Here is a 27,986-nt window from a genome sequence, read left to right on the forward strand (position 1 = left end):
TCAGTAAGAACACCTTGAAAAGGCAGAGTTAAGACTGAGCAATAAGCAGCATAAATCTTTTATTTTTTAAGATTGTGTTCAGGATGATATCTTTAAACTGGAAGTGGTCTGTCCTTTGCATATTAAGTTTTACATCTTGCCGGTAAAACCACGAATTTATGCTAACCAGTTTGAAATACCTCTCAGAAAAACATAATTGAACACATTACCAGGACTGTTCCAGTGGTACAATACCTGTTTGAAGGTATTTCCTTATTTGTAACAGCACAAACACTTCCCTGACAAAAAAAAAAAAAAAATCACAGGGCAGTATGAGAAGGCATTACTATCTGACAGCTTATAAAGGCATCCTGCTCCAAAATTAACAGGTTTATTCCTTCTTTTCTCGTGGTCTGCAAGAAAATAGGTAAATTACAAACTTTTTATATACCCAAGGTGATTTGGTTGTTTTTTCTACTGGTGAGAGAACAGAGGGGAACATGTGATGTGGTCTTATACAAGAAAAAAATGAATCAAACAGGTGTCAGGAACTGCCTACACAAAAAAAGTACTCCCATCTTTCATAGGAAAAACCACCAACGATGAAGACCCTCTCACAAGCTCGCTCCCTTTACAATTGTTTATATCGAAGAGTCGTTATCAGAAACACCTGTTTACTGGCTTCGACATTAGCTTAGCAGCCGAGTGAAGGAGGAAGTTGGATTTGTGCAGGTTGCTGGTACGGTGATGTGTAACTAGTACCAGCTGGTTAGATAAGCAGTTCGGCTTGCCGGGAAAGAAGTCGGGTAGCATCCCTTCCAGGGACGAACGCCACTCGGTGCGGAGAAGGGAGCCCTGGGGCAGTTTAGGGCTCCGGAGGAGCCAGGCAGCGAGCGGCGCGGCGCAAGAGGAAGAAGGGGACGGCGGGACGGCCGGGCTGCCGCAGGGGTAAGCGGCACAACCGCCCGCACAGCCCGTCTCTGGGCTTCCCCCCGCGCCGCGGAGGGTGGGAAGGGGCCGGCCCGGGGGAGGCGCTGGGGGCCGGCCGGGTGCCCTGCCCTGCCCGGCTCATCGCTCCTCTCCGCCCGCGGGCGGCCCCGCTCCCGCCCCTGTCGCGGCAGCTTCTCGGGCCCCGGGGGCGGCGGCAGCGGCGGGGCCGATGGTGGCGGCGGCGCGGCGCCAGCGGCGCTGGGGGCTGCCGGCGCTGCTGGTGGCCTATGTGGGCTACGTGGGGCTGGGGGCTGGCGTACTGCAGGCGCTGGAGCGGCCGGCCGAGGTGCGGGCGGCCCAGCACCTCCTCCAAGAGCACTGGGAGCTGCTCGCCAACCACACCTGCCTGCGGGGGCCCGCCCTGCAGCGACTCGTCCAGGTGAGACCGGGCTCCGCCGGCCCCTCCGCCGGCACGGCAGCGGCGGAGCCGAGCAGCTGCGGGGCAGGCACCGAGGCTGGTGAGGCACTGGAACAGGTTTCCCAGGGAAGCTGTGGCTGCCCCATCCCTGGAGGTGTTCAAGGCCAGGCTGGATGGGGCTTTGAGCAGCCTGGTCTAGTGGGAGGTGTCCCTGCCCATGGCAGGGGGTTGGAGCTAGGTGATCTTTAAGGTCCCTTCCAACCCAAACCGTTCTATGACTCATACCGGGAGGGGTGGGGGGGACAGTAACAGCAGAAACCTGGCCTCCTGTTTGCCAGTAATACTTCCTTTCTAAAGAAAAAATAACAAACCCCAAACTCAGCTCTCTTCCTGTCTATGTGCTTGCCTTGTCCTGCCCTGCAGAAGTTGCCCCATGGCGTAGAAAAATTTTCTCTGCTCCATGGGCAGCATCCTCATGGCAGAAGTGGGTAGCGCTGCCTCCTGATGCTGAGCTTATTGTCGGGTATTTTGGGCCATGGTTTGTTTCTGCTGATAAAAGAGTCTTTCTTGTTCTTCACTGTCTGCCCACAAGTGGTGGTGGTGGTCACGAGTTTTTAAGTAATGTGTCCTGACAGAAGGAAGGTAGTGGCAGAGTTGCCCATTATGTGATAATTACCAGGGATTAGTTGCAGGTGGTTCTCCCTTGCTGTTGAGTTTAAGAATGAATTATAGCCTGTGGTGTCTTACAAGTGGTAAGTTCTAATGGAAAGGCTTTGTCATGGTAAGTTTAATTGGGTTTTGTATGAGTGTCTAACTCTTTCAGTTTTCTACTTGTTATTTAAAGGGATATGGAAAAATCCTGGTAACACAATTTAGATCTTTAAAAATGTTTCCAAGAATATTTGCAGGATGGCTGCAAGATGTAAAGCAGGACCAAATCTTATTAAATTACAAGCACGTGCATCTTATTCTAGATAAGAGCAAAGTGAGGTAAATGGGTTCTTTCTGTGCTCAATTGTTGTCTGAAAAAGAAAAACCTACAATATTGAAGTGACTTGAATATTTAACCGAACCATTCTAGTTCAGTAGGTGCTGGTGGTTGAATACATACTGCTTGCTTTGGTCTGTCTGCCTCAAAAAGATGTTGCCGAACAAACAAAACTGTTTCTTTTGTAAAAACAGTGTTTGGTGGTGTCTGAAACCATAGTAGCTGGCCACCTGAGTTCAAAGGACCTAAAAGGGAGCTGGATAAGTGTTTTCAGGTTTTTTTTTCCAGTGGAGAGAAAAACACAAACCATGAAATAGATAATCTTGTCAGGAGGTTCAGCAAGGCTCTGGCAGACAAAGTTATGCTGATAACCTATGTCAGGCTCTCATCCCTTGATTTTCTAGGTGGTAAATTCTCAGTTGGTAGTACATTGAAGATACATAAATCTGGGCCCTTGAAAGCTACCATGGTATCTACTCATTATTTATATTGTGTACTGTGCTAGCTGTGGAATACAAATAGTGAGAAGTGAGAAATCCATCAGAGGAGATGAGTCTGACACTTTATAAAGGCAGCTCTAAGCCAAGTTTCATCCAGCACTGGTCCATTGAAGAGTTGAGCACTAGGCATGGCTCATGGCTCACTTGAATGAGAGTAACGAGGTGATAGTAGCAGAGAGATGATGATGGCAACTGAGTAGGTAGAAAGGTCTTTCTAATATCCTTCTGATGGTTTGTTTTACTGTAGGGTGTCCTCTACTAATTCTTCATGCTGTCTGGTGGTCAAGAGAAGAGGATAGCCGCCTAAATCCCTTCAGACCAGACACTGTTAGAATTAGAATATGCCGTGTGGGTAATTAATTGTGACCTGAGTGAGCCCTAAGTGAGGAAGTTACAAAGAAGTTTCATTTTATAGAGTGTTTGTGCATGCCTTCATGCTTTGAGAAACCATAGTCTGAGTTTGAATGGCTGTGTGTGTTATTTTTAATAACTTTCACAGTGAGAAATTAATCTTAAACAGGTAACTCGCAGGACTGCTGCTTTCCTACCCTCTTTTCTAATTTCCTGTGGGGCAATTGCTTGGATACTCTAAGTGTGCTTAAAAAATGGGATGTTTTTCTGTGCAGTAAATTGTTATTGCAGTAAATTACATGCAGTTTATCAGGCAGTGTCATCACGGGCTCTCTTCAGATAACAAACTTGTATTCTAGATACACAGCTGATTATTTGCTAATTAAGAAAGACCTATAAAGAGTGTTTGTGAAAACATAAAACAATGTGTGAATTTCAATTGCTTTGATGTTACTGGCAATTCACTGTTTTCTTACGGCTCTTTCATCCTAGATAATTCTAAACTCTGTTTATTTTAAGTGTATAGGGGCCAATGTGGAATAAAATCTCAGTTTGCTAAGCAATGTACAAACATAATTTTACAATCTGTTTATCGCTTAGTTCCTAGTTACCAACTGGGAGTGGAAATCCACCGTTCTAGCCCCTGCACAGATGGAGAGCAATAGAGAGCTCCTGCTTTGAGGAGCTAGCAGGAGAGCACGGTGTGAAGATGGGCAGGAGGAAAGGCAAAGGCAAGCAGACCATGCTGTGTAGCTAGACCAGTGAATTCTCATTCAGTAATTTCTATGGCTCAGGTCCTTTCCAGGGAAGAAGTACTCTTCTAGTCAACAAAAGAAAAGACAGAAGGAGGTGGAAATAACGGACCACCAACAAAAACTGAACAGAGTGTGTGACATCTGTAGGGGTGGGTCCCTGCTTCCACAGCTGTGTTTTGGGTTGGTTTTTTTGCCTGAAGAGAGTGGCTGGCTCTTCCCCTATGGGATGCTGAACAGTTCTACATTTCCTACATAGTTGAGGGTACCATGTGCAAATGCTTTATGCATAAGCAAACAAAAAACGCATTCTTGTTTGTTTATACATACATGTGTGTATATATGGGGAAGACTGATTTGCATTTTATTGGCTTTTGTTACTTATGCTTAGAACAAGGACAGTGTAGGGGACAACAGAGGAACTCTGGCCATACGTCCTTCTACTGTGTATCCAGTAACACCTGCTCAAGAAAGACCTAAGTTTGGTTTTGTTGACCCATCTAACCCCACGCTACTTTTCTGACATTGCATGCCGTCTGTGACATGAACACATGTTAATGAGGAACAAGATCAAGAGCAAACAGTTCCTCAAGAACCATTAGACAACAAACAGAGGGCAATACCTGGCTTTTTATTATAAATATGGTGGTGGTCTTCACATGCTAGAATTACTTGCTGTGAGGTCACATCAAAGGAAGCCTTTGATGCTAAGATATGCAGAAGATGGAAACAGATGCAATGATAAGGCAGGTTTCAGGTGATGTGCCCTTAGTACAGTGAAAAACAGTAGCTGGCATCCTTTTCATACTACCCTTCTTTTTTTTGCTATAAACTCTTTGGTTATCATATACATTTTTCCTTAATACAGCTGCTTTCTGTATTTATTATATTGTTATATCCACTTTCTATTGTTGTAGATATGTAATGCTAATTAAACCCAGTTGTTCACATAAATTGAGAAGGAGAAAATGAAAGATGAGCTAAATGAAATAACTTTTTTTGTCTAGCAACGTTTAAGGTGTAGTGAAAACGACCTAATTCTAAAGGGCAGGCCATAAACTAAACCCTGCAGGTGGATCTAGATACTGTTATCTCCAGAGTCAACAGCTAGAGCTGCACAGAGAGCCTTAGTTCATGTTTACAAGAGCAACGAGATTCCATGTGACTGAAAGATCCTCATCAATACCTTGTCTTGCACTGACATTGAAGGAGCAGAGATTTGCACCAGCTGTCAGGAAATACAGCCCTGCAAATGCAGTTTACTAAAATCATCCTGTCTCCAGATGATGCAGCAGTGAGTAACTATTTAGGGGTGAGCATCAGAGATCACCTGTTGGTGATAAGGAACTTTAAGGCACAGTATTGGCTCTTGGTATTGTGGAGCAGTGACATCTGTATAGAACCTGTTTTAGTCAAATATCTGTTGGCTTGTCACAGATGTAAGAGGACTGATCCCCTGTAACTGTTCTTGCCGATTTCCTTCTTAGGAAAATGTACTGCTACTTTGAAGTTATAGCCAGTTCATTCTTCTCCAGACTCTTTAATTGAGAAGAACTGTGGTTACCTTACCAAGTGTGTGCATTCTTGGGGGGCGGGGGGGGGGGGGGAAGTGTGGAGCATAGGAACCTATTACATTTATATGCTTCTGCCTAAAGAGATATGTTCTTTGATATTATCAAATTCTTGGTTACAGCTGATCAGGCTTGGTGGGAAGTAACAAGGAAGTGTAGCAAGCTGGAATTAACTGATAACCGTCTCGATGACTTGTCCATCCGGGAAGGTTTGAGACACGCTATTAGGACTGGATGTCTGAAGACTCTGGGGGGGGGGCCTTCTGAAAAAAGAAATAGTAATTCTTGTCAGTTGTTTGAAGATGTGGGTTGCTCTTAAAGGTACTTGTTCATCATACTCTATCCTTCTTAAATGCAACTAAAAGAAAAATTAACCGCTAGAGAAAGAACTTCTCAATTTCACAAGGATGATGCGATGCAACTTGCTGTGCTCTGTTCTGTAGATTATCCAGGCAGCTCCTTTCAATAGACCCTACTTAGCTCTGTTGCAGCCCAGCTCTTAAATTGCTTGTATCACGGGGAGTTTGAGAAGCGATTGGAATCCAGCACTGCTTTGTCCCATGAATCATGCCACAGATTCTTCCTTAATATAACAGCTTAATTTTCAGGAAAAACTACTAGTGGTTTAGGGTAGCATTGGTTGCAGCATTACTGTACTTTACTGCATCTCTTCGTCCTTTTCTGCTGAAGAGTAAGTCTAGATGAATTCTAGACTGTAGTGCAGACCCAGCTGCAGACTACAAGTGCTTTTGTTGGTAGGGTTCACTTAGTTTAGAGGAACTATTACCAATTATATTAGCAAATGGGGGGGAGCAGTGCAGTTATTTGATCAGGTCTCAGGTTATTCAAGTGACATGAAGTTAAAAAAAAACAGCTGGATTCCATTGAATTCATAATGCACTTTTTGTCTGCTCTTCTTTTGGTCAGAATTCAGCTAACCTTCCACTCCAAGCAAGGACAGGGTGTCAGTGCTTACGGCTAGGAAAGGTGTGATTCCAGTTTTTAATTACCTTGCAGTTAATTGACTTTTGTCCTTGCAATCTGATACCAAGGTTAATGTTAACTGTTTCCTAATTTACAGCTGATACTCTGTGACACGTAAACTAATGTTTATATACCAACATTGCACAGAATTTCCAGGGCGCAAAGAAAGCTTATGTGAGTTTATATTTTCTCATTAAACTAAATGGTAGTTTAGTGCCTTGGGAACACCTCCTTTCCCTCATTGATAGATTGTGAAGGTGAGAGGAAGTGTCTGAAATGAGGCAAACAGTTTTCAGGAGGGCATCTACTCCCTGGGAAGGTTTGTTGATTTTTATTTCTTTTTTAATATATGAATATGTAAGCTTCAACTAAACTTGGCAGTGAAGTTTCTTATCCCAGTCCATTTTCATGCTTTCTGCCTTCCTTGAGAGCTGCTTTCAAATACCATTAATAAATACTGCTTTTGCCTGCAAAGGTATTTCAAGGTTACTGTGAACTCTGGCTAAAATGCCATAGTTCAGAAGCACAGGACAAGGGCAGTGGCTGGAGCTGTGCTTTATAAAAGGGTCATTTGTATGACTCCTTCCATAATACTTTCCTCCAGAAAAAAGTGGTTTGTCTTCCCTCTCCCCCAAAACAAGAGATTTTTTAGCTTGAGTCAGGAATTCTTACAGAGATCCTTGGTAGGGTCATAATCTTCCAAGGCTTCACTTTTCCCCTTTTCGCTTTATATCTCTCTTGTTGTTATGGCGGGGCGGATAGATTAGAATTGGTCTGACTAATCATCTATATAAAGCTTTATTTTTTGACATAAAGATTATAGAAGGCAAGAGAAGCGTTGTGTTCTGAAGATAGAGATTGCAAGGAAAGCAGTGTCTCAATTTACATATACACATGCATCCAGTCCTTATTGCTGATTGTGAATGCTTCTTTTCGAAAGCTGTACCCTAGTCATGTGCAGCTGTGACTCAGTGCAGAGGTGACAGATGAAATTTTTAGTTGGGGTTAAGGAGGTCAGAGTAAATAGTCACCTTTTGCAGGACTCGGTGATCAGAAGCTGCGCTGCAGCCACGAGCTGGTGGCGGAGGGGCCCACAGGTGATAAGAGGGTTTTAGAAGAGAGGAAGTGTGTAAGCTGAGAAAGCTGGGAGTTGCCTAGGGCTGATAACACAGCACACACGGTAAATGAGAGACTTCGGGGTATGACTGAAGGATAGAGCGCTTCCACAGCAAATAGAGGAGAATAAACCTACGTTTTGCAGGGAAGAAAAAGGTCTAATTCTCAAATGACAAGAGGGACCTGAACTCCATAGGCTGTCTGCATTAAGCTTCTGGATACTGAAGTGGGTGTCCTGGTAGAACCAGCAACCTCACTTTTTTCTGTGTGTGTTTTTGTTTGTTCTTTTTTTTTTTTAAACTAGACAACATGAACAAAAGAGCTCTCTTGAGAGTGTAATTCAATTGGGTGGTTTAATTTTTGCTAGTATGACTGTAACTACATTGGGTTTGTTGGTGCAAAGCTGTACAGATTGGTGAGACTCTTCCAGGATAGATGAGGCATTCGTTGTCAATCACTTGTGTCAGTACAGCCCCGGAGCTATGAAGGGCTATAATAAGGAAATGGGAACGATGTTGTGTTCGGATGCTTCTGCAGGAAGAACCAGCAATTATTCTAACTGATAGTAGAAGAGAAGGAAAGAAGGGGTATTGCTGTCCTGAAATAAGTTTGATAAGTCAGAGATATGTTAGATAAGGGAATCAGCAGAAATCCGCAGCTTCCTTGTGGAATTACCAGTGAGCTTGAATTAAAGGAGGGAATTCCCCGCAGAAAGATGCGCAAAGCTAGGCTTTGATTTGTACGGGGATATAATGATCTAACATAGTGTGCATTTTGCAAGCATTAGTTTATGATGTTCAGAAGTGAAACTTCAGATTTTACAGTTGACCAAAATGGAGCTGGAGGTCCAATTTGGGTATTCTGAGGCATGTTTTATCACAAAGATAACAGGACAGACATCTATATTTACACAGCCTACTTTGAATGGAAGTCCTACTGGTTTTTTTAATCACCAGCTATGACAATATTTGACCATGCAAGTAGGCTTTGCATGGTGCTATCAGGGCACAAACCAGGCTACTTGATGAGAAAATGTGGCAGCCTGCAAATGAAGTTTCACTGACTTATGAAGGCGTAAGAATATGAAATATCCTAATTTATAAATCTTATATCAGTTACAATAGTTTCCATAGAAACTTTTCAGTTTCAAATGATATACACATTGTCAGCTAAAAATGTAATTGCTGTGAGCTGTAAATTATTATCATTTTAGAAGGGGGGAAAATAAGTGCAGAGAAGTGAAGTTACTTTTTCATGTTGGGTAGCTTGTCTGTCAGTAGAAACCAAAGCGGAACTGAGTTCTGCTTCTTGCTCATTATTTTAACCACCCACTTGTTTCCTTCCTGTTCTTCTTTGAGTGGCACACGTGACCTTTCAAGTTCACAAAATATCTAGACCAAGCTCCGCAATCTCAAGATTTGCTGTGTTTGAGCAGTTGGTGGTATTGACTGGGGTCTTAGATCAGGCAGATACCTGCTTTCGAACACTGATTTGTGATGCCGCTTCTGCTTTTTAATGCATCAGGTGTTGTGTCAGATACCATGTAAATTGCTAGCCTAATTAAGAGAAAAAGGAAAATCCCTAGGATTTCACCTCAATATCGGTGTAAAGTAAAACCAAAAAATGCCTCTAGTTCTCAGAAAGGCAGTCTAAGGGAACGGAGCAGACGTGACCCAATATGTATGATTCTGTTCCTCTTTAATAAATCTTGAACCCACGTGCCAAAATATGCTTCAGGGTTTTTTTTGAAAATCGTCAGTAGAGACGTATTGGTGCCTCTTCAATGGGAAAAGTGGGGAGAATTCAGCTGGTCTATTAGAGTGTTAGCTGGGGTTTTCCTGTGTTGTGACAAAAATGATAAACCATTTAAAATCTTTCTGTGGAAAAAAGAGCACTAACCAAAAAGAAATCTAGAGGAATATATTAAATTAGGGCAAGTATACACTGATACCTTCTCAGCCTCCAGGAGTTTGCAGTCCAATGACTTCCAGAAGTAATTTCTCTGTGTTATTAGCTATCTATGGATTTCTGTCGTGAATCTGCCTCTCTGGTTGCATCTGTAGGAAGACAAGCTCCATTGGTCTACTGTTCTCAGAAGAATCAGTCTTTAATTTTCTATTATCACTGCTGCTGTGTGTCAAAGGTTGAATCTAGATATTGTAGTAAAACCCTTGTTTACTTAAACACACACAAAAAAAACCCCAAAACACCATAAGTTGGTATCCTTATCTCTACCCTCTACAAATCCTCCCCTTTAAGGGTGGCATCAGTAGCTCTTTCTTCCTAACAGTAATGAACTTGCCATTTCTGCTGGGAGTGTCTGTTTATTCAAGTGGCTTTGATTTGCATGAGTGTTCAGCAGTCCAGTATGGGGCTGTGAGAGGTACAATGGGCCTAATGGTTAATGATATCTGATGTTTGATAACAAGATTTAACAAGGAAATGCTTGGCCAGAGGCTAACTGCTGAAGACTCTTGAAGACCTACAGGAAATACATTTAGTGCCTCAATCCCAGAGAACACCTGCAAGCTCAGTCCTTGCTCTTTGCCAATGAGTAATAGTTACATGGCACCTTCCTTCCCATTGAGATGAGTGCAGGATCATCATGCCTTTTAGTGGAAATACTTCAGCCTATTTGCAGACTCGTAAGACAAAAGCCGTATTTCCTGGTAGGCATCACCTCTGGGAAAGTTAAGGCAAGGACTCGAGAGGCTGCACTGCTGTAAGTCACTGCAAAGCTGGCATGGGTGCTCACAACTGCTCAGTCTCTTGGTCCTAAACCATGCAGAGTGGAAGTGGTGTGTTGATGTGAAATTAAATGTTTAATGACTTGGTTACTGCTGCTTGCTAATCACGTGATGTCTTGTGCAGGCTGCTTAGTTCCCCTTTCTGCATGAAGAAATTTCCTTTTCTTTGGGCTGATTCAGCCAGTTTCTTACAGTCCTCTCTGGTCCTTAAGTGCTTCTGGCTTTAAAAACTCAATGTTGTGTGTAATGTTGTCAGTTGCTGAGCTTGCATCATCAGGCAGGAGAACAGACAACAAACGTGCTGCATGTGTAGGTTTTTTTTGAGTCTATCTGATCAAACTGATAATAAATTTATCTGCGAGCTGAACTATTGCTGTTTCAGCAGGTGTATATGTGTTCAAGACTACTTAAAACTGTGGAGATGATGGGCTCCAGAAGGAAAGCTTGAGAGAATAACAAGCTTTTTATTTTTCAAATGTAGCCACTAGTTTCTGGAGGGGAAAAAATACAGGTTGTCTGTATAAATTTACAGGATCTCCCTTGCCATATGGTTTAGTTTGGGGGTTATTTTATGTTCATGGGGACTGTGATTCCTGACTTAGGGCATTGTCTGCAAAACTTCTTACGCTTAAACCTAGGATCAAGTATTGTCAGAGATCAAGGAGAACGGAGAAAAGTCAGAGCCTGCATCCCATACAACCTGAGAAACTCCAATGCAGATACCAGCCCTGGGAGAAGAGGCGGGGGGAAATTTTATTCTTGGCTACGCTTTTCGTTCGGGGATTCTTGGACAGTGGGTGTGAAATGTTTAGTGTATGTGCTGTGATTAATGTTGGTTTGGACACAACTCAGTTCAGTGTCACTAACTTTATTGGCATGAGAAGGTATAGTCAGATGTGGGCACTGTTAAGACATCTGATATCTTATTTTGGCATAACTTTGCACATGTCAGTGTGGTGACATCTGAGTCTTTCCCAGGTGGTTTGAACAGAATCAGGCATCACGCTAATTAATGTGTTTATTCATATTTGTAGTCCTGATGTGGGGACATACTGCCCCAATACTAGTATACTGGTCATCCTGTGTAGTCTCTCTCTCCTACATCACACCATTATATGTTCTGGGGGTACTGGTAGATGAGAGGCTCAACATGAGCCGTCAGTGTGCACTAGCAGCCCAGAAAGCCAATCATATCCTGGGCCACATCAGGAGAAGTGTGGCCAGTAGGTCAAGGGAGGTGATTCTCTCCCTCTCTACTCCACTCTCATGAAACCCCACCTGGAGTACTGTGTCCAGTTCTGGAGCCCCTACTATGAGAGAGAGATGGATGTGCTGGAACGTGTCCAGAGAAGGGCCATGAGGATGATCAGAGGGCTGGAGCACCTCTCCTATGAGGACAGACTGAGGGAGTTGGGGTTGTTCAGTCTGGAGAAAAGAAGGCTCCGAGGAGACCTTATAGCGGCCTTCCAGTATCTTAAGGGGGCCTACAAGAAAGCTGGTGAGGGACTTTTTAGGATGTCAGGTAATGGTAGGACTAGAGGGAATGGATTAATACTAGAGCTGGGACGATTCAGACTGGACGTTAGGAAGAAGCTCTTCACCATGAGGGTGGTGAGACACTGGAACAGGTTTCCCAGAGAGGTGGTGGAAGCCCCATCCCTGGAAGTGTTCAAGGCCAGGCTGGATGGGGCTCTGAGCAACCTGATCTAGTGGGAGATGTCCCTGCCCATGGCAGGGGGGTTGGAACTAGATGATCTTTAAGGTCCCTTCCAACCCTAACGATTCTATGGTTCTTGCCCAGTACAGGCAAGAGATCTGTATCATTTTCATATGCATTTGTATTTGCTGCTTTGGGACTACCGCTATCAGAATATCCCATCTGGAAACACTTTCTTTTCCTGATGAATATGTCATAAGGCAGTCTCAATAACTTAACTGGCTAGGCTTTTTCTCCAATCTCTTCCACATCTACCTGTATGATCTACCATGTGCATGTGCAACTCTTTTATTCGGTAGTTGCTCTTTCCTTAGAACTGACTTGCTGGCTTCTGGCTTTTTTGACCTCTCAGCTCTTTGGTCTCTAAGGCACAGGATATCCTCTATTAAAAGGGAAACAACAGTCTGGGAAGTACTTCTAGTTTGTGACTTTACCAGCTAGCACTGAAAATGCCAGTGACATGAACTTGCCATAAGGGGGTTTGTGGGATCTCACATTATTGTCTCTTTGCAGGGTATCGTCCAAGCCTACAAGAGTGGCATAACCCTCCAGGGAAACACCACAAGCCTGGGCAGGTGGGACTTCAGTGGGTCTTTCTTCTTCTCCATCTCTGCAATAACAACTATTGGTAAGAGTTCCCTGCTCTCAGGACTGCCTCATAGGTGGGAAAAGAGTGGGAATGAGGACCTACACGATCAGACATGGAACTAGTGTTACTTCGTGCTGCTGCACTGCCTATACTTTCCCAAGCTTTAGTGCCCTCTGAGAGGTCTGAGTTGAATTGTGCATTGAAATAAGCTTTCATGGTCACAAGGAGAGGGAAGAACTTTGAAAAAATTTTCATATTGGCTGTTGACTCTTTGGAGGCTGTATTTATAATTATTCTTTGTTATTGCTACCTGTAGTGGATAAGGACCTGCTTGCTTAGGTGAAAGCAAAGTAGCTGGATAAACGAAACAATTCAGATGAGTCAAGTTTCAGCAACAGAGTAATGCAAAGCCATAAAGGAATGATTGAAATAAGGTCGGGGAGGGAAGGGGTCAGGGGGGAAGAATGGAAACAATTAAATGTATTTAGTTGCAGTGTTACTTACAGATTCTATTAATTAATGTCAGTGCATGTCCCCAGTCCCCAAAACTATTAGTAACCTGCCCTGTCTCTTTCTTACTGTGTGACCCAGTATTACAAAAACCATGGGGTAAGAGTACGTGGAGAGAGGGTTGTTGAATATCAAAAAACCCTTACACGTTTCCTGATTTGTGTTGAATCTGTCAGCTCTCTTCAATTTCAAATAGCTTTTAGACTGAGGATTTTCTTTGTGCACGCAGGTGGGGCATTCTTTTGATTTCTCTGATCATTACTGAAGATATGTTGACTTCAGAACATTAAGCCCCAAAGCAAGACCTCTGTGAGAAGGGTTTGGGGTTTTTTTTTTTGCATGGGGTGGGGGAGGAGGGGGAAATCCCCAAGCCTTTCTGTGACTCAGTACATTTTCCTGCCCTGCTCTTTTGCCCATATTTTGTCTTGGTTGGGAGCTATGTTGGGTGTGTTGTATGACCAGGTCCAGGTTGTACCAGATGATGGCAGTGGAGGCTCGTTAGACGGGGCTGCACAGGCTGTGGGCTTCCAGCGTAGAGCCTGGGCAGTTCCTTCCAGCCTCTGGTACAAAGCAGCATCCGCTCAGAGCCGCTTTGCTTGCTTGCCTCTGTAGTTAATCCTGATTAGTTTCTAAACTGTCAGAGTGACTCTGTTTTACCACAACCAATTTAAGTTAACCACACTCAGGAAGAATCAAATTTGTCATGTTAAAATATGAGGGGTTTTGTGATGCCGGCAGAGATTTAGACTAAACATTTCTTGCTGCTACTCCATGAAAGCCTAAGCTACTCTTTTTTTTCTTTAAGTAAACTCCTTGCCCTGATGGCTTGGGGAGCCGGGGGGCGGGGGGCAGGCAGAATGACTTTATGGCAGGGAGCAAATAAAAAGAACCAAATATTACAGCTGTCTGTATCTCATCATTTTAAAGCTGATGCTGTGATTCTAGGGGGTCGTTAATGATTTTTTAATTGTGGAGCTGAGAATGCTGTACAAGTCGCCTCTAGCAGAGAACTTCAGGCAACTGGGCCCCTGATTTTTGTGGTGTTGTTTGGTTTTTTTCCTCCAAGTTAAATTGTAAATTGTGTACAGGTTAGTGTCTTAACACTGTTGATAACAGTATGTTGTAGGAGAGGAAAATACAGATAGCCTCACCTTGAGGCTGTTTCCCGTCCTCTTTCTTCATGCAAATTCTTCAGATAGTGGCTGGTGCAGCCTCATTGACCCAGACATCACTGTGTGGTTGAGAAGGGGAGTTGGTGATGTCAAGTAAAGAGACACGGTCCTTTCCAAAGAACTCAATGAAGTTCAGAGGAGTGACTCACAGAAGGAAGCTTTGTGTGCAAGCCATGGCTATGGAGTAAATGACACAGTTAAGAACGTTTTCTGAGAAGGGTTCATTGAGGTTTTCATGTCTTAGATGGCAAGGAAGAGCTTATCCCAGGCTGTGAATATAGGACCGTTGAAAGCAGGTCCAGCTTCACAAGATTAACGTACAGGAGTTAAGCCAAGGTATTCTGGCAAATGAGTTCAGAAAGAATATAGTTTAAATGGTAATGGAGAAGAAAGATTCTCAGCAATTCAAGGGGTACTACATAAAGATTTTGATGAAGAGTCTGGGTGGACTCTACTCCATGTGCTCGGGCTGATGCAAGTCCTTCTTTGTTCTGTTTGTCTCTTCCATATTCTTTCTCTGCAACTAATGCTAGATGTAATGTCTTTGTGGTTTTTTGCATCAGCTGTTTCTTCCTTAATCTTCTCAAACAGCACTGCTAAAGCCATTATCACTTTTACCTTCATCACTCCTTTACGAGATGCTGTCTCCACTCCAGCTTCTGTTTTCTGCTTTAGGGGCTTTAACCCCCTTCAGTAGGCTTGTGTGTTACTCAAATCCTCACCAGAGTGCAGTCTCACTGGGATACAGCAAGGGGTGTTAGCTTCTTTCCTGATTAACACCAATTAAGGGACACTTGCTTCTTTCCCCACTGACACAATTTGAATCCCAGTGTCTGCTGTTGCAGTATCTTCTGTGCTGTACCCTTCTTCCATTTGAATGACAGCTTCATCTGTTTCCAGTAGTGATAAAAAGCAGTATGCAAATTTTACTTAAAAAGCAAAGCTAAGTTCTAACTTGCGGGCTGGACACACTTGGTACCCTAATCCCAAAGGTTTAAAGAACAGATGTGTATCAACCAAAATCTGTTGTTTAAAGGAGTGCCCCAAAGACTATGCAGTTTTTGGCCAATCTCATAATATTAATAGAACTACACTTATAACTTTTGATTATGTGGGATGGGCAGCCCTGGCCTTCTGCCCATTGCTTCTCCCTGGTGTTGTGCTTCTGTGCTTTCTTCATTGCTGTCTTTTACATGTCATGTCATCCCAGATCTTGTGTGTTATCTCACTTTCTGAAGGTGTTTCCATAGAACACCCTCTCTTCAATGCCTTGGAGAATCATCTCAGAGTTCCTTTAGAGCTGTAGTACTTAACATGATTAAATAAAGAGAAACTAATTTGCTGCTGGTTTTATTCCTCAGACATCTTTATCCCTTGTTGACACAGTCTCTCCTTTCTGTGTTTACTCTCCTCCTAGTTAATTTAGACTAACAGGGCAGAGGTCAAAGCAAGTTCAGAGCTGGGCACAAGATGAAAGTTCCTGAAGTCAAAGCACCACAGGGTGGTGTAATTTCAGAGAAGCTGCTAGGGAAAGGATTTGTGATGAGACTGAGGTTGTCTATACTAGCCCAAGAGTAGAAGGAAGAGTATTGTCCTCTCTAGCCCAAACAGCCTCCTCTGTCTTGGGTGCATGCTGCCTTCCCATTTTCTGGTGGCAAAGCTTAAGTACTCATTTGTATGAATTTCAAGGGTCCTTGTTTAAGTGTAAGATAGAGTAGTAAAAGCAAGTAAAGTATCTCACAGTGAAGAAAGGAAGGTGAAGACCTTCCTGCTGTCCTTTCCTTCTCTAGTTAACACAGTTTAATAGCTCTTAACAGCAGTCTCCCAAAGGACTGAGGGCCAAAGAGCAGGCTACTGAGTGAGGGGTGGTATTTAGTACATTGTCACAGACGTTTAGTATGTTGCTACAGATGGTTCCCATGGGGGGAAAAAACAACAGCCAGTTCAAGGCTGTGAAGTCCTGGCAGTGTAGGGCTTTGGGCCAGCAAGAGTTTCTCTAAGACTTTAACCCTCTGTAGTGCTGCCCAGCATGTGGTGGAGCTCCTGAGAAATGGCCAGGCTTCTCCCCATTGCCGGCTGACAATCTATTGGGAAATCCAGTTAAAGCAACTTGACGTTTCAAAGTGGTTAAAACATGGAATAAGAGCCTGGGGCCACATTCACATTTGAATCCTCTGTGAACCTCAGGTTTATGTAGGGGATTTCTCTGCTGAAGAACCCCACACGTTTTGTGTTGATCTTTTTGATGCCCTGTGGCAGCTGGCAGAGCTGATCTAGAGGCTTGGCCAAGTGGACAAGGCACAATAGTCTGGGGGAGGTCACTGGTAGGTAGATGTGGGGATAGCACTCACAGTAACATCCTCTGAGCTGTCTCCTGAGCGCTGGCAAATTTCGTCAACTTTCCTGACTGCCTGCCATCTCGCCCTGTTGAGACTAAGCCCACTACACAGCTTCTAGTGTATACACAGTACAAATACAATGAATAGAAGAAAGCTGGAGTACTCATCCCAAGCGTTTTTCTGGCCTTTCACTGAAGAAGCGTGCAACCAAATTTTGCTGTTGCCTGGAACATAGGGCTAAAATTGAACTCTGTTCAAATGTGTTTTGCAGCCTGCCAGGCTTAGATATTGGTCTCTACTTCATCACAGCACCAGCTAAAATGAGTAGTGATGGACACCTCCCACACATGCCCTGGTTCAACCTACCAGAGTCCCAATGAGCATATAAAGCACAGTTCCTGAGATTCTGCCACCACTAGCTTTTAAAATAAAATTATTTAACTTTTTGGCTTGCTTTTTTTATAAAGCTGAGATGCCAGTGTGAGTACTGGGCCTGCTGAGTCACAACTGGGAGGCCTTAGCAGAGTTATTGTCTGTGGATGGATGAATTGGAAATAACTGACTTCTGAGCTCAGTGACTGTGTCCAGCTGACGAGTGTTCCTGCACTTAGAGCAGACTTGGTGGGTATAATGTGAAATCTCACAAGAAGCTCAAGAAGCCAAGCACCTTCACTTGTTTTGTGTAGCTAGTGCTCGCAGAGGCGTTCAAAAGTATGAGGGAGGATAGGAACTTCAGACTTGCTAGTGTTCAGTTGAATGTAGGTGATACCAAATGACCTTTGAAATGCCAACACTTATAAGGATCATAGGCTAATTCAGGTTTCCTGGGACCTCAGGAGGTCTCTAGTGCAACCTTCTGCTTAAAGCAGTCGGCTATGAGATCAGACTGGGTTACCAAGGGCTTTATCAGGGACACCTTCTGGCTAAGCTGGGCCCATGCTCATGTTTTCAGGAACTAGACAAACATATCTTAAGGTTGTGTGCATAATCAAGAGGTTTGTTTGGGATTGGGGTTTTTTTTTCCATTTTGTCTACTGCATTATAAGATGGCATCTCGTCCATTTAAACTGAATTGGAATATTTTTATTTTTTCCTGAATGCAACATTCGAATTCATCATGAACAAAACCTTTCATTTAGCCCAGATTAAAATGTTCAGGTTATTTGTAAGGAGCACAAGGGAAAGAAAAGTTTGGAGTGTCTGAAAAGTGTTAGAGAAGGAGCAGGGGGTGGGAGCAGCACAATGGCTCTATCGCTCCATGAAGGTGTGAGAGAGCAGCGTGCGATTTCATCCTGTGCCTGGGAGAACACAATTGTGGCTCACTGGAGATCACCCCAGCTGCCAAGTTGGAGCATCTTTCTCTGAGTATTCCAATGTGTAACGCAAAATAAACTAGTTGTAGCACCGGCACCCCGTATTGAGCTGCCCAGTGGCCCTGGGGATCAGACACTTGTGTTAGTCACGACATCTGGCTCTGAGGCTTCCCTGAGTGCCTGGGTGTTCAGAGCAAAATACTGTCAACAAGAACATTCTGTAAATTTGGGATTAGGTCATTCCTGTGGGAAGTGATGGCTTGTGTCCACTCAGGTAGGAGGAAAGAATTAAACCAAACTTCCAAAATAACAAGTTTGAATGCTGAAACCACTGATAAAGTTACTGGTTAGAGAAGTCACTCTTCCTCCAGCTTTTTTTTTTTAATCTGTTTCTTATTCACAGCAGAAATTTGGTGGACTTGCAGATGTTTTTCAACCTGTGAAAGACGCATATTTTCTTTTTTCATTCTAAACACGTTTTGCTTAAAATACTCTTATGTCTGGGCAGTGAGAACAGGAGCAAAACAAATCTCCCATTGTGGGTAGCAGGAAGTTGCAGTTGCCTCAGCTGAACCGGGGACACGGCAAGTACGATGCTGTCATGCGAATGGAGGGATCTTTTACTAATAATCTGTTTAATCGCATATCGGTCTCCTCCTATTAGCAAGTCTGCAGAGCCACTGAATCTCTTATGTACAGGAATGTAATAGGCAAGCAGGAAAACAAAACTGAATTTACTTAATATGTGTAACAGAAGCACGTGGGTTAAAGCATGTGGATATGAATGTTTAGAAAAAAAGCCACTCATTTTGCCTCTTCTAAGGAAGTTTAAGTTACGCCGCACTTTATTTCAAAATGAGAGAAGCTATGCAGGCATTTAATCCAGCTGCTTCAGTGAAAATGCTTATGCTTTCACCTCTAGTTTTTGGTGAGCATCCCTTGGTGTCTATTGGTGCAAGCCTGTTCCAGCTGCCATCCCAGTAGCAGGCTCATGAGGGATGTGCCAGTGTAGTTTGTTGTAGTCTTTGAATTTGGTTCAGATCTTCTAATGTATAGCCCACCATGGTATAAGACACCAGTTACTCTCATTCTATTTACAGAAGACAGTAAGTCCCATTTACTCATAAACTCTGCTTGAGTTTTATAACAGTTGGGGTTTATATATGACTATGTTGGCATCTATTTGTCTAGGCCAAAGGCAAGTGCGTGTCATCAGCCAGAATTAAATTGCTAGCCATTTTGCATTATCTAAAGTATCCTGTGCTGTTTGATCAAACTTTGTATCCTGTATAAAAAGCTAATGGGACATGGCTTTTTGGCATATTTACAGCAACTGCTCACCAAGTCTTCAGGAAATTATCTTGAGTTGCTGACCTCAGGGGAAAAGGGAGCCAGATAAATCATATGCAAAGCAGATCTGATGTTTGGTGTGCTGGGCTTACTGTACACATTGGGCCTTCTTACATCATCGAATTTGCTGCTCTAAATTAAATGTAACGTACGGCTTAACCTTGGATACTCTCCAATTAGCACTATGTGGGGTCCCCGAAATGCTGAAGGCTGCTGTGCTTCACCCAGTGACTTGAGATCATGCACCTTTCTTCCTCTCTTATCTGATGTTTTTCTCCAGAGACAGGATAACCTGGAAAGCTATGGGAAAAAGAACTGTCCAAGCCATTATATAGTCTTTTTAAACTTGATACAGAAGGGAAAGAAGGAAACAAAAAATAACAACACACACAAAAAAAAAAAAATGCAAAACCAAACCAAAAAACCTTGGGAGTGGCTAGCCATAAACGCATGTGACTCATGTTCAGACTCCAGCCTTACAGTAAATGCTCCCCTCCTGGGTCCAGACTAGCCTGCAAAACACCCGAATTCCATAAAAGGGAAAAACTGGAACTGATCCAATGAAATGTGACACAGCTGGTGTGAAACAGATCACACCAGGCACATATCCCTTAAATTCACTTAGATGGGATCATCTACCAGAGGTACTTGCTTGTGTGTCTCTCAGTTATCACACCTGTTAGTCCAGAAATGGTGGATGCTGGCAGAAGTCAGCAATTACATGGAGGGGGTGGGGAAGGTGCATGAACATCATGAAGAACATGGCACTGGAATCAAAGCTGTTGTGTAGTCTTAATTTAGCCCCTTTGACTGTATTTCAGAACGAACTCTAGTTATGTAAGGGCACCCTATTCTTCCCGGGGGATGCTCTTGCCCCCTCCCAGGAATGGGCTGCTGGGACCATCACTTTGGAAGTACATTAAGTTTCACCTCGTGTATTAAACCCAGGGGCTCACAAATCATTCAAGCCTAAAATTATTTAATGGTAAGTCGTCCAGATAGTAAGACTTTTGAATTTGTGGGGTAGGAATGAAATGAAAAGACAACGTATATACATACTGTGAAATAATTTGCTGTCAGACTTTTTTCTGGGGTTAGTTTGCCAGTGCACATGCATAATCAACGGTTTGTGGAGTTGTCCGCGGCAAGACATTTCGTCAGCACAAATCTTGGCACAGAATGTGTAGATACCCCAAGCTCAGAGTCGTGCAGCTTTCTACGTTGTTGGTCAGTGGCTTACTGCAGCTGGTGTGGAGCAGGGGTTAGTGAAGGAATGGGACTCCATCCACTCAGCTGCGTATTTTTGTGCTCTCACTTGTCTCGCGTACAGAGCCCAGCCCTTGGACCTCTCCCTCCTGGGGGCAGCTCACTTGCCCTGGGGCTACACCACCTACAAGCATGGTAGCAAGGCATCGGTGGTGGAAGCACCTCTGTGCTTGCATTGAGCCGACAGTTGGGTGTTGCTGGGAGGGGATGGCGTTGCTTGTGTTGAAAAGATAAGCTTTGCCAGGTTATGTCCATCTTGTATGTGGACATACACAAATCTCTAATGAGTGGAGGTGATTTTGAAATGTAGTCGAGGCCGTAGGTCTCTGACTGGCTAAGTCCCTGTAGAAATGCTCGTCATGTGCTAGTCCTTCCCTGTCTTAAAAAGCATCCTGTGGAAAAAACAAAACAAAAAAAACCCAAACAAAAAACCAAACCAAAGTTAAATCTGACTTTCCTGTGACGTAAACCACTTGAAATTACTGAAATGCATGTCTTCAAATTTGCAGGACATTTCTAAAAGAAAATGTAGGAAATAAAGACAAATATCACAGCAGTGATGTTGAAGCCATGATGGTCTAATGGTACAAGCAAGGCTATGCTTGCAGGGCAGTACCTTTTATTACACCAATTCATATGATTAGAAGAAAAAGGCAAAATTTCAAACACTTTCTTTTTTTTCCTCTTTAGGTCTGAAATGGAACTATTTTACTCATGTTAAATATGATTTCTCCTAGTTTGTTGACTCTAGGCAAACATTTTGACAATTTCAGTTTAAGGTGCATTCAGTCCTTGTGGCACAAAAGAGGAGTATAAGCAAGGAGGCAGCATTAAGTTCGCTAGTCCTGTGGGACAGAGGTAGAAAAAGGTTGGTATAATTAAAACACTATTGTTATGATTCAGAGACCATCTGATAGCTATGCAGGATCATTTACCAGCAAACCCTATGCCAACAATGCTTACAAAAACTGAACTAAACGGAAGTTTTGCATTCACGTCAAATCCCAGCCAGGACAGTGGGTAGGGGAGAGGAAATTCACTGGCAAATGGAAAAGGAACTGAACAAAATTGGCAGGGAAAGAAATGTTATTTTCCAGCCTACAATAGGATATGACAAACAATGGATGTAACTTACAGTTATTTATAAAAAAGGTCCTTTTGGGGCAGTGACCTTCTCGTCTAACTTTTGTAGAAGATGGAGCTTCACCCCTCCGGGGAGGGAGGGCAAGCGGGGAATATTTTAGATTTAACACCTCGTTCCTCTCTGCCTAGGCTATGGGAACCTGAGCCCCAGCACTGTGGCTGGCCGAATCTTCTGCATCGTGTTTGCGCTCTTTGGGATCCCCTTGAACCTTGTACTCCTGAATGAAATCGGGCAGCTGATGCTGCTGGGGGTTCAGCGTTGTGCCCGTCACCTAGAGGAGGTGTTTCACTGGCAGGTAAGCAACGTGGACAGGTATGCCTCACCCTCAAGTTCAGGAAAGAAAAGACAGAAAGGGGATCCTCTGACTCACAAGGAGAGCCTGCCTGCCTATTTGGCCAAAAAGGCAATAATACTCAGGAATAACTGGAAGCAAATAAATTTAGTTTATGACAGCCCTATGAGGTGTCAGATAAGGTTGTTTATTAATTGAGGGAACTTCTGTGATGAATGGCTTCCCCTACAGCAACACAAGTGCCGGAACCTTAGAGACATGCACAGTCCTAGAATATCTGGTCTGTTTATCATCAGTCATAGTTAGAATTGCATGTGGAAGTTACATGGGAACATTAGTGGAATGGGCTTTAAACTGTCATGAATTTAGGACCTATGAAGGTGATGCCCAGTTTGTGTTGACTGGGGGAGCCACACTTTATTCTGGTGGAATGTCGTGATGTCATGAATATTTGCGTGTTTTTGTGGGAGTCCAGCATCATCTTCAGCCAGAAACCGAGCTGGATTTTTTCTGACACCCTTCTTGAGACAGTCTCTTTTTTTTTCTTTTTTTCCATTTTACTAGAAAAAAGCTTCCCTCCTGATTAAGACCTGTGCACTGGTAACTGGTTTGTTGTTGTTCCTCCTGCTACCTCCCTTGTTGTTCTCTGACAAAGAAGGCTGGTCTTACGAAGAAGGCTTCTACTATTCCTTCATCACCCTCAGCACGATAGGGTTTGGAGATTATGTGATTGGTGAGTACTTCACATTTCATTGCTTTCACCTTCTAAACATCAAAGCCAAACGTGTGGCACATGAAGCTCCCAACTTAGCAGTTTTACACCACTAGCAATCCACGGACTTGATGATAAATATGTCGTGGCAGACATTTAACAGGTTTGAGAAGACATGATTTCTGAGATAGCAATGCCACATGTGGAAGAATACAGAAATCATTTCCTGGTCAATGAGTAATCTTCCAGCATTCAAGTGATCTGTCCCATGAATGACTGCAACACCAGACTGGAGTGCTACGTTTCTAATCACAGCAGTCGCTGGTGGCACACTTGGTGTGCTCCAGTGCATTGGGAGCAATTAGTCTTAAGCAGATGCTACTCTGCATCGCCATTAACAGACAGTAACCATTTCCTCTGTCAAAACCCAGAGAACTGCTTTCTAAAAGGCATCTTAAGTCACTTAGGTGTAGACTGTCAGGCACCAGGCACAGCCTAGTTTTGGTTGCCAAAACCCTTTGCCAGAGGAAATGGGTTTGGACCCACGCCCGATGCATTTGCTGAAACACAGGACACACCTTTTTGATAAAGACTTTCTCATTAAAAACAAATTGATTATAGAAACACATGCACCCTTGAATCCCTGGGAGACAGAAAGACTAAAACACCTTATTATGGATTCTCTTTTTTTTTTTTCTTCATAGTGCTTGCGTGATGCTTGGATGACTTTGTGGCGGTTACCTTAGGACTTGTCTATAATGTGTCAAAGTTATGACTAAAGCTTGTGTAGGCACACTTAAATGAGCTGGAATCAAGTTATCTTGGGCAAGGGTAGCTGCATGGAGCTTAACAAAAGCTAGCCAGTTCAGCATTTTCCAATGATGATTTTGTAGGTGACGCTGAACTCTGCGCTGCAGCAGCTTTGCTTCTCTCAGTTCCTGATAACTAATTTTGAAGCTCTTCTCTAGTATACCTCCCACTTCCAGGCATACCTTCACCTGTATGGTACCTTTGTGACTGGCATACCACCATAGGTATGCTAGGTTCAGTATGGGAATAACTGAATACATCAGTGACCTGTGGTGTGTAGGGCCAAACCATTTTGGCCTTACAGTCCCATGTTTGTGATTTATGTCTCAACTTAAAAATGAGCAGGACCAGGGCATGGGTTCAAGTAACAGTCACTATTTCATGACTGTCACACTGTTGCCCTGCTAGGGTGATCTGTGGCACTGTTCTGGATCAGGTAAATCCAGGGGACATCATATGCTAAGAGTGATGCCCGATGTTCACTTTGGACACAGATGCTTTGTTTTGGGGGAAAATAGAAGCTAGACTATGGGACTTGGATTTGAAGTCATAGAGTGGTCTCTAGCCTGTTTTATTTAGTAATATCGATGTAGCTTCTCTTACTGGCCCTGCAACCTGTTAATTTACGCACTCAGTAAGCCCTTCTATTGGACACAGCGTGCTATGTAGGTCCTAAACTGCTGCTGATCTTCTCATCCTCAAGACTGCACCTGTCAGATGGTCTCTGTGGAGAAAGCATTCTCTTTGGAAGGCTCAAATAGCCCTTACGTCTTGTTTTCATTTATTTCGAACCAAAAATATGGCTTTGCCCCAAAGGGATCACAAAGTACCTAGCTGAGTAACCAGACAGAGGCAGCATAATTTCAAGCTGTCTTCCAAGGCTTGGTTTTTCTTAGAGCTTTTAGGACTGCTCTGGCCCCTTCCCTCCTCCTCATAGAGGCTTGCTCGCTTATATCTGGCTTAACAAGATACATGCACCGGTACATAAAACCTGCTTACCTTTCTGCCTGCTGGGGGCCCCTGTTACGTACTAATACAATACTGTGATGCTGAGTGATAAGTAGAGAAGTGGAACTGTGCACTTAAATGTGAATAATTTTGCTTTGACATAGATGTAATTTGGGATTTATATTTCTTTCTTACGGGTAATCTTTACAATTCCTAGGGACTTCTAGGCTGTTGCTGACATGTCATGCAACATACTTGCTTACAACATCGATTCATGCTACGTAGGTGGCATAGTCATGTTCTATATTTCTGCTGTCTTTGCTTTACATGTAATGTCTCCTTTGAGGCACTCTTGATCCAATGTAGAAATGTTTCGGGTGATTCTCTTGTAGGGATGAACCCAGACCGCACCTATCCAGGCTGGTACAAGAATGTAATCTCTCTGTGGATCCTCTTTGGGATGGCCTGGCTAGCACTCGTTATCAAGTTTTGCATCAACTTTCTAGAGAGCTCCAGCGACTTCTGTCAGTGCAACAAGAAGAGCACAGAGGTGGCAGAAGACTTAATGGATGGCAACAAAAATAGTACAACGGGACTTCATGATGTGGAGATCTGCAATGACAAAGACACAAAAACAAAAGAACCAAATGAATCTCACACCTACACAGCTCCTGCAGAAGCACTCTAGGGAAGAAACATACCCTTGGTGCCCCTTAGGTTTAAGTGCACCAGAGACACACCACTCAGAAACACGGCAACGGAGCTGCCCTGACATTCATATGGGGTGAAAGCTTGCTTCTTGAGCTTGAAATGTTTCTATTCTGAATTGAGCAATGACAACAAAATGTTTCATTTGCAGCAGCACCAAGAATTCCCAATGGGATTTTTAGACAAAATTAGATTTACAGAGGTATTACCTACCATCTCACCTCAATATATGAGGTAAACTTTGGCATCTGTACACAACACTAGCTGTTGTCCTTTTCTTTGCATGTAAAGTTCTTGTAGCCTCTAATTGTACATGTGGCATTTTGCAAATACCACAATTAGAAAAACAAGTGCCATTTACTGCAGGAAATACATTGCATGTTGCTAAAAGACTTAATGAAACGCACTATTTAAAGCCACCTGGCAGTCACTGCAAATGTGCTCCACCACCTATATGCTTGTGGTCGCCAAAAGTGTAACATGGTTTTTCTCTCTTGATCGTTAGTACATGGATGGCGACGAGGCAGAGCCTGCAGAGGTGCCTAATAGAAACAGTTCATTCTTTTTTTTTTTTAAATAGAAATTTCTATGTCAGACGTCCACTAATATTAAAAAGAAACTAGGTAGCTAGGCTATTCCTTACTCCAGAATTTATGTACGGATCATCCTTTGTAAAGTATTATGTAGACGAAATGTCATCAGCTGAATGTGATGGTTCATTTAGATAGGTTTTTATTTTGCCACGTCTTGGAAGCAAGGAAAGGAGAACTAGAGGCAGTTTTAAGTGCTTGTAGTTCCAACGTTATCCCGTGGCCAATGTTAACAAGGGCTACTTTAACCTAGAAACAGACTGAAGTATCTTCAACTATGATCGAGGGGTGCTATTCTGATGAGTTTCTCATGTCATAAATGGTGTATCTGTTCTAGCTAACATCTTTTATATAAGCACTACTATCTTTTGATCTGTGGAATGCCTGACTTCCTTATTTGGCCTCTGTGTCAGTCACGAAAGAGAGCTGTTTGGGGTTTTTTGTTAATTCCATTAAATTCTCAGAAATCTTTTGATAAGTTATGCCATTTATAAAGGCCCAACAGAGTCTGACTCCTGCTGCCATTTATATACCCGTGTCTGATCATCTTATTTTCTTATTCCTGATGTACTACTTGCATCCTAGAGCATTAATTTTAGAAACTTGACCGTAGCAGTAAACCAGAACGAAGCATTTGGGTGAGCCTTCAGCTTCTGCATTGGACCAAGATTCCACATGGACAGTGGAGAAAAGACTGAAAACGCAATCTGTTGGAGTACGGGATTCAGGAGTTAGAAATATCCATAGCTGGATTCACAGAAATGCAGTGAGTGAAAAGTTTACAGTCTTCATGAACACAAGTTCTGGAACTTTTGCTGACTCTGTGGTAATAAATGTTCTCTCAAATACTGTTTCAATGGGCAGCAGAGATAAGAAATTGAGGTAGTGGAAATCTCAGTTCATAGTTGGGAAACTGATGCCAAATAAATACATTTCCATTTTTTTGAACATTGGGTAATTTCTTTAACAGCCTTTAGCATAAACTTGTCTGTTTCTTCTATGTTTTGTCTAGTTTATACACAATGTAGGCTTTACTAATGTTCATAATGGGCTGTCCTACAATAAGACCAAAGTGTATTTCTTTAAACCTAAGTAAATCATGATGCTACAGTATAAAATGTGATACCCCTTTATGCATAACCTCTTCACCTTCTTTCAGGTGCAAAACTTAGTAAATATAATTGTATCATAAAATCTTGATGCCTAGAAGGTAGTAGGGAATTTCTACTGTCAGAGCATGGGAATGACTATGCTAAATTTATTTCAACTTCAACTTGAAATGTCACAGGCTCTGGGGTTTTCTACCAGCTCTGCTCTTGGATGAGAAGGCTTGGTTGAGAAGAGTTTCCTCTTCTTAATTTCAATGTCTATTTTATTAATCACATCTAATTCATATCCCCATGTATTTATAGTTTGTGGATGAAGCTTTCAAAAGTGCCTAAGAGGTTTGGGCACCCTGGTGTCACTTAAGTGCAGGCAGAGTCGCATGCCTTAGGACGGCTAATATACACTTCTGAGAGCTAAAAGGAAGAGGAACTCTAGGAGTAGTCCTGAAAAAAGGAAAAAACAGTAATTTTTCATAGATCTCAGTGCTTCTACTGTGTGTCGGGGTTCAGCCACAAAGCTAAGCACATGGATGTGTCTCAAGGTGACTCAGTATCTGCCCCATCAGTCCTTGCTGATTCACTTCCTCCAGCAGCTCAGCACCAGCATAGTCCTGCCACTAAACGTCCGATACAGCAAACTTACAGGAGGCACATCTGAACGGATTGCAAGCCACATGTAACTTCAGAGCTGCAAGGTGCCTGCTTGCGTCCTGGATCACCTAAAAAAAAAATATGAAATAAGTGAGTCAAATGTCATCTCTGTCTGGCTTCTCTGACCCCAAATTAGCATGTTGTCACTTGTTACTATCTTTTTATTGACAGTTCCTCAGCTAGCTTTTGATAGAGACAATAGATATTATTGTCTCTGAGTGCCCACAAACTGCTGTGCCTCTAGTTTTTCTGTTCTTTATAAAGCTGGAAATTTGCTCCCAGAGGGATGAGAAGAAAGTGGAGTTTTGCAACATCACACAGATATCATCACCAATGTGTCTACTCTACCAAAATATGAAAGGTTATCTGCTCAAGGGTAAAACAAAGAAAACAAAAGCATCATGCTGTTATCAGTCTTGTCACTGCTGACTCG

General features: G+C 43.0%; 2 protein-coding genes across 2 annotated transcripts in view; both read left to right on the plus strand.

The window, feature by feature from the left end:
• Positions 1-21,875, plus strand: part of LOC134512868 (potassium channel subfamily K member 16-like) — a 34,513-nt gene extending 12,638 nt beyond the window's left edge. Inside the window, exons 6-7 of the mRNA XM_063328687.1 lie at positions 12,567-12,681; positions 21,865-21,875. The gene's annotated coding sequence lies outside the window, so the exon portion shown is untranslated. The remainder of the gene's footprint in view (positions 1-12,566; positions 12,682-21,864) is intronic.
• Positions 1,049-27,979, plus strand: LOC134512867 (potassium channel subfamily K member 17-like). The gene is made up of 5 exons (XM_063328686.1): positions 1,049-1,348; positions 12,567-12,681; positions 21,865-22,031; positions 22,593-22,761; positions 24,891-27,979. The coding sequence occupies exons 1-5, from the start codon at positions 1,139-1,141 to the stop codon at positions 25,184-25,186; spliced, it is 957 nt and encodes a 318-aa protein (XP_063184756.1). The 5' UTR covers positions 1,049-1,138; the 3' UTR covers positions 25,187-27,979.
• Positions 27,980-27,986: the final 7 nt, after the last annotated feature.

The sequence above is a fragment of the Chroicocephalus ridibundus genome, chromosome 3 (genome assembly GCF_963924245.1).
Source record: "Chroicocephalus ridibundus chromosome 3, bChrRid1.1, whole genome shotgun sequence".
Lineage (NCBI taxonomy): Eukaryota > Metazoa > Chordata > Aves > Charadriiformes > Laridae > Chroicocephalus > Chroicocephalus ridibundus.

Coding starts and splice junctions, on each gene's coding strand:
- LOC134512867 (XM_063328686.1), top strand. CDS start 1,139: ATGGTGGCGGCGGCGCGGCGCCAGCGGCGCTGGGGGCTGCCGGCGCTG. Junction 1,349..12,566: donor CCCTGCAGCGACTCGTCCAG/GTGAGACCGGGC, acceptor GTCTCTTTGCAG/GGTATCGTCCAAGCCTACAA. Junction 22,762..24,890: donor GTTTGGAGATTATGTGATTG/GTGAGTACTTCA, acceptor ATTCTCTTGTAG/GGATGAACCCAGACCGCACC.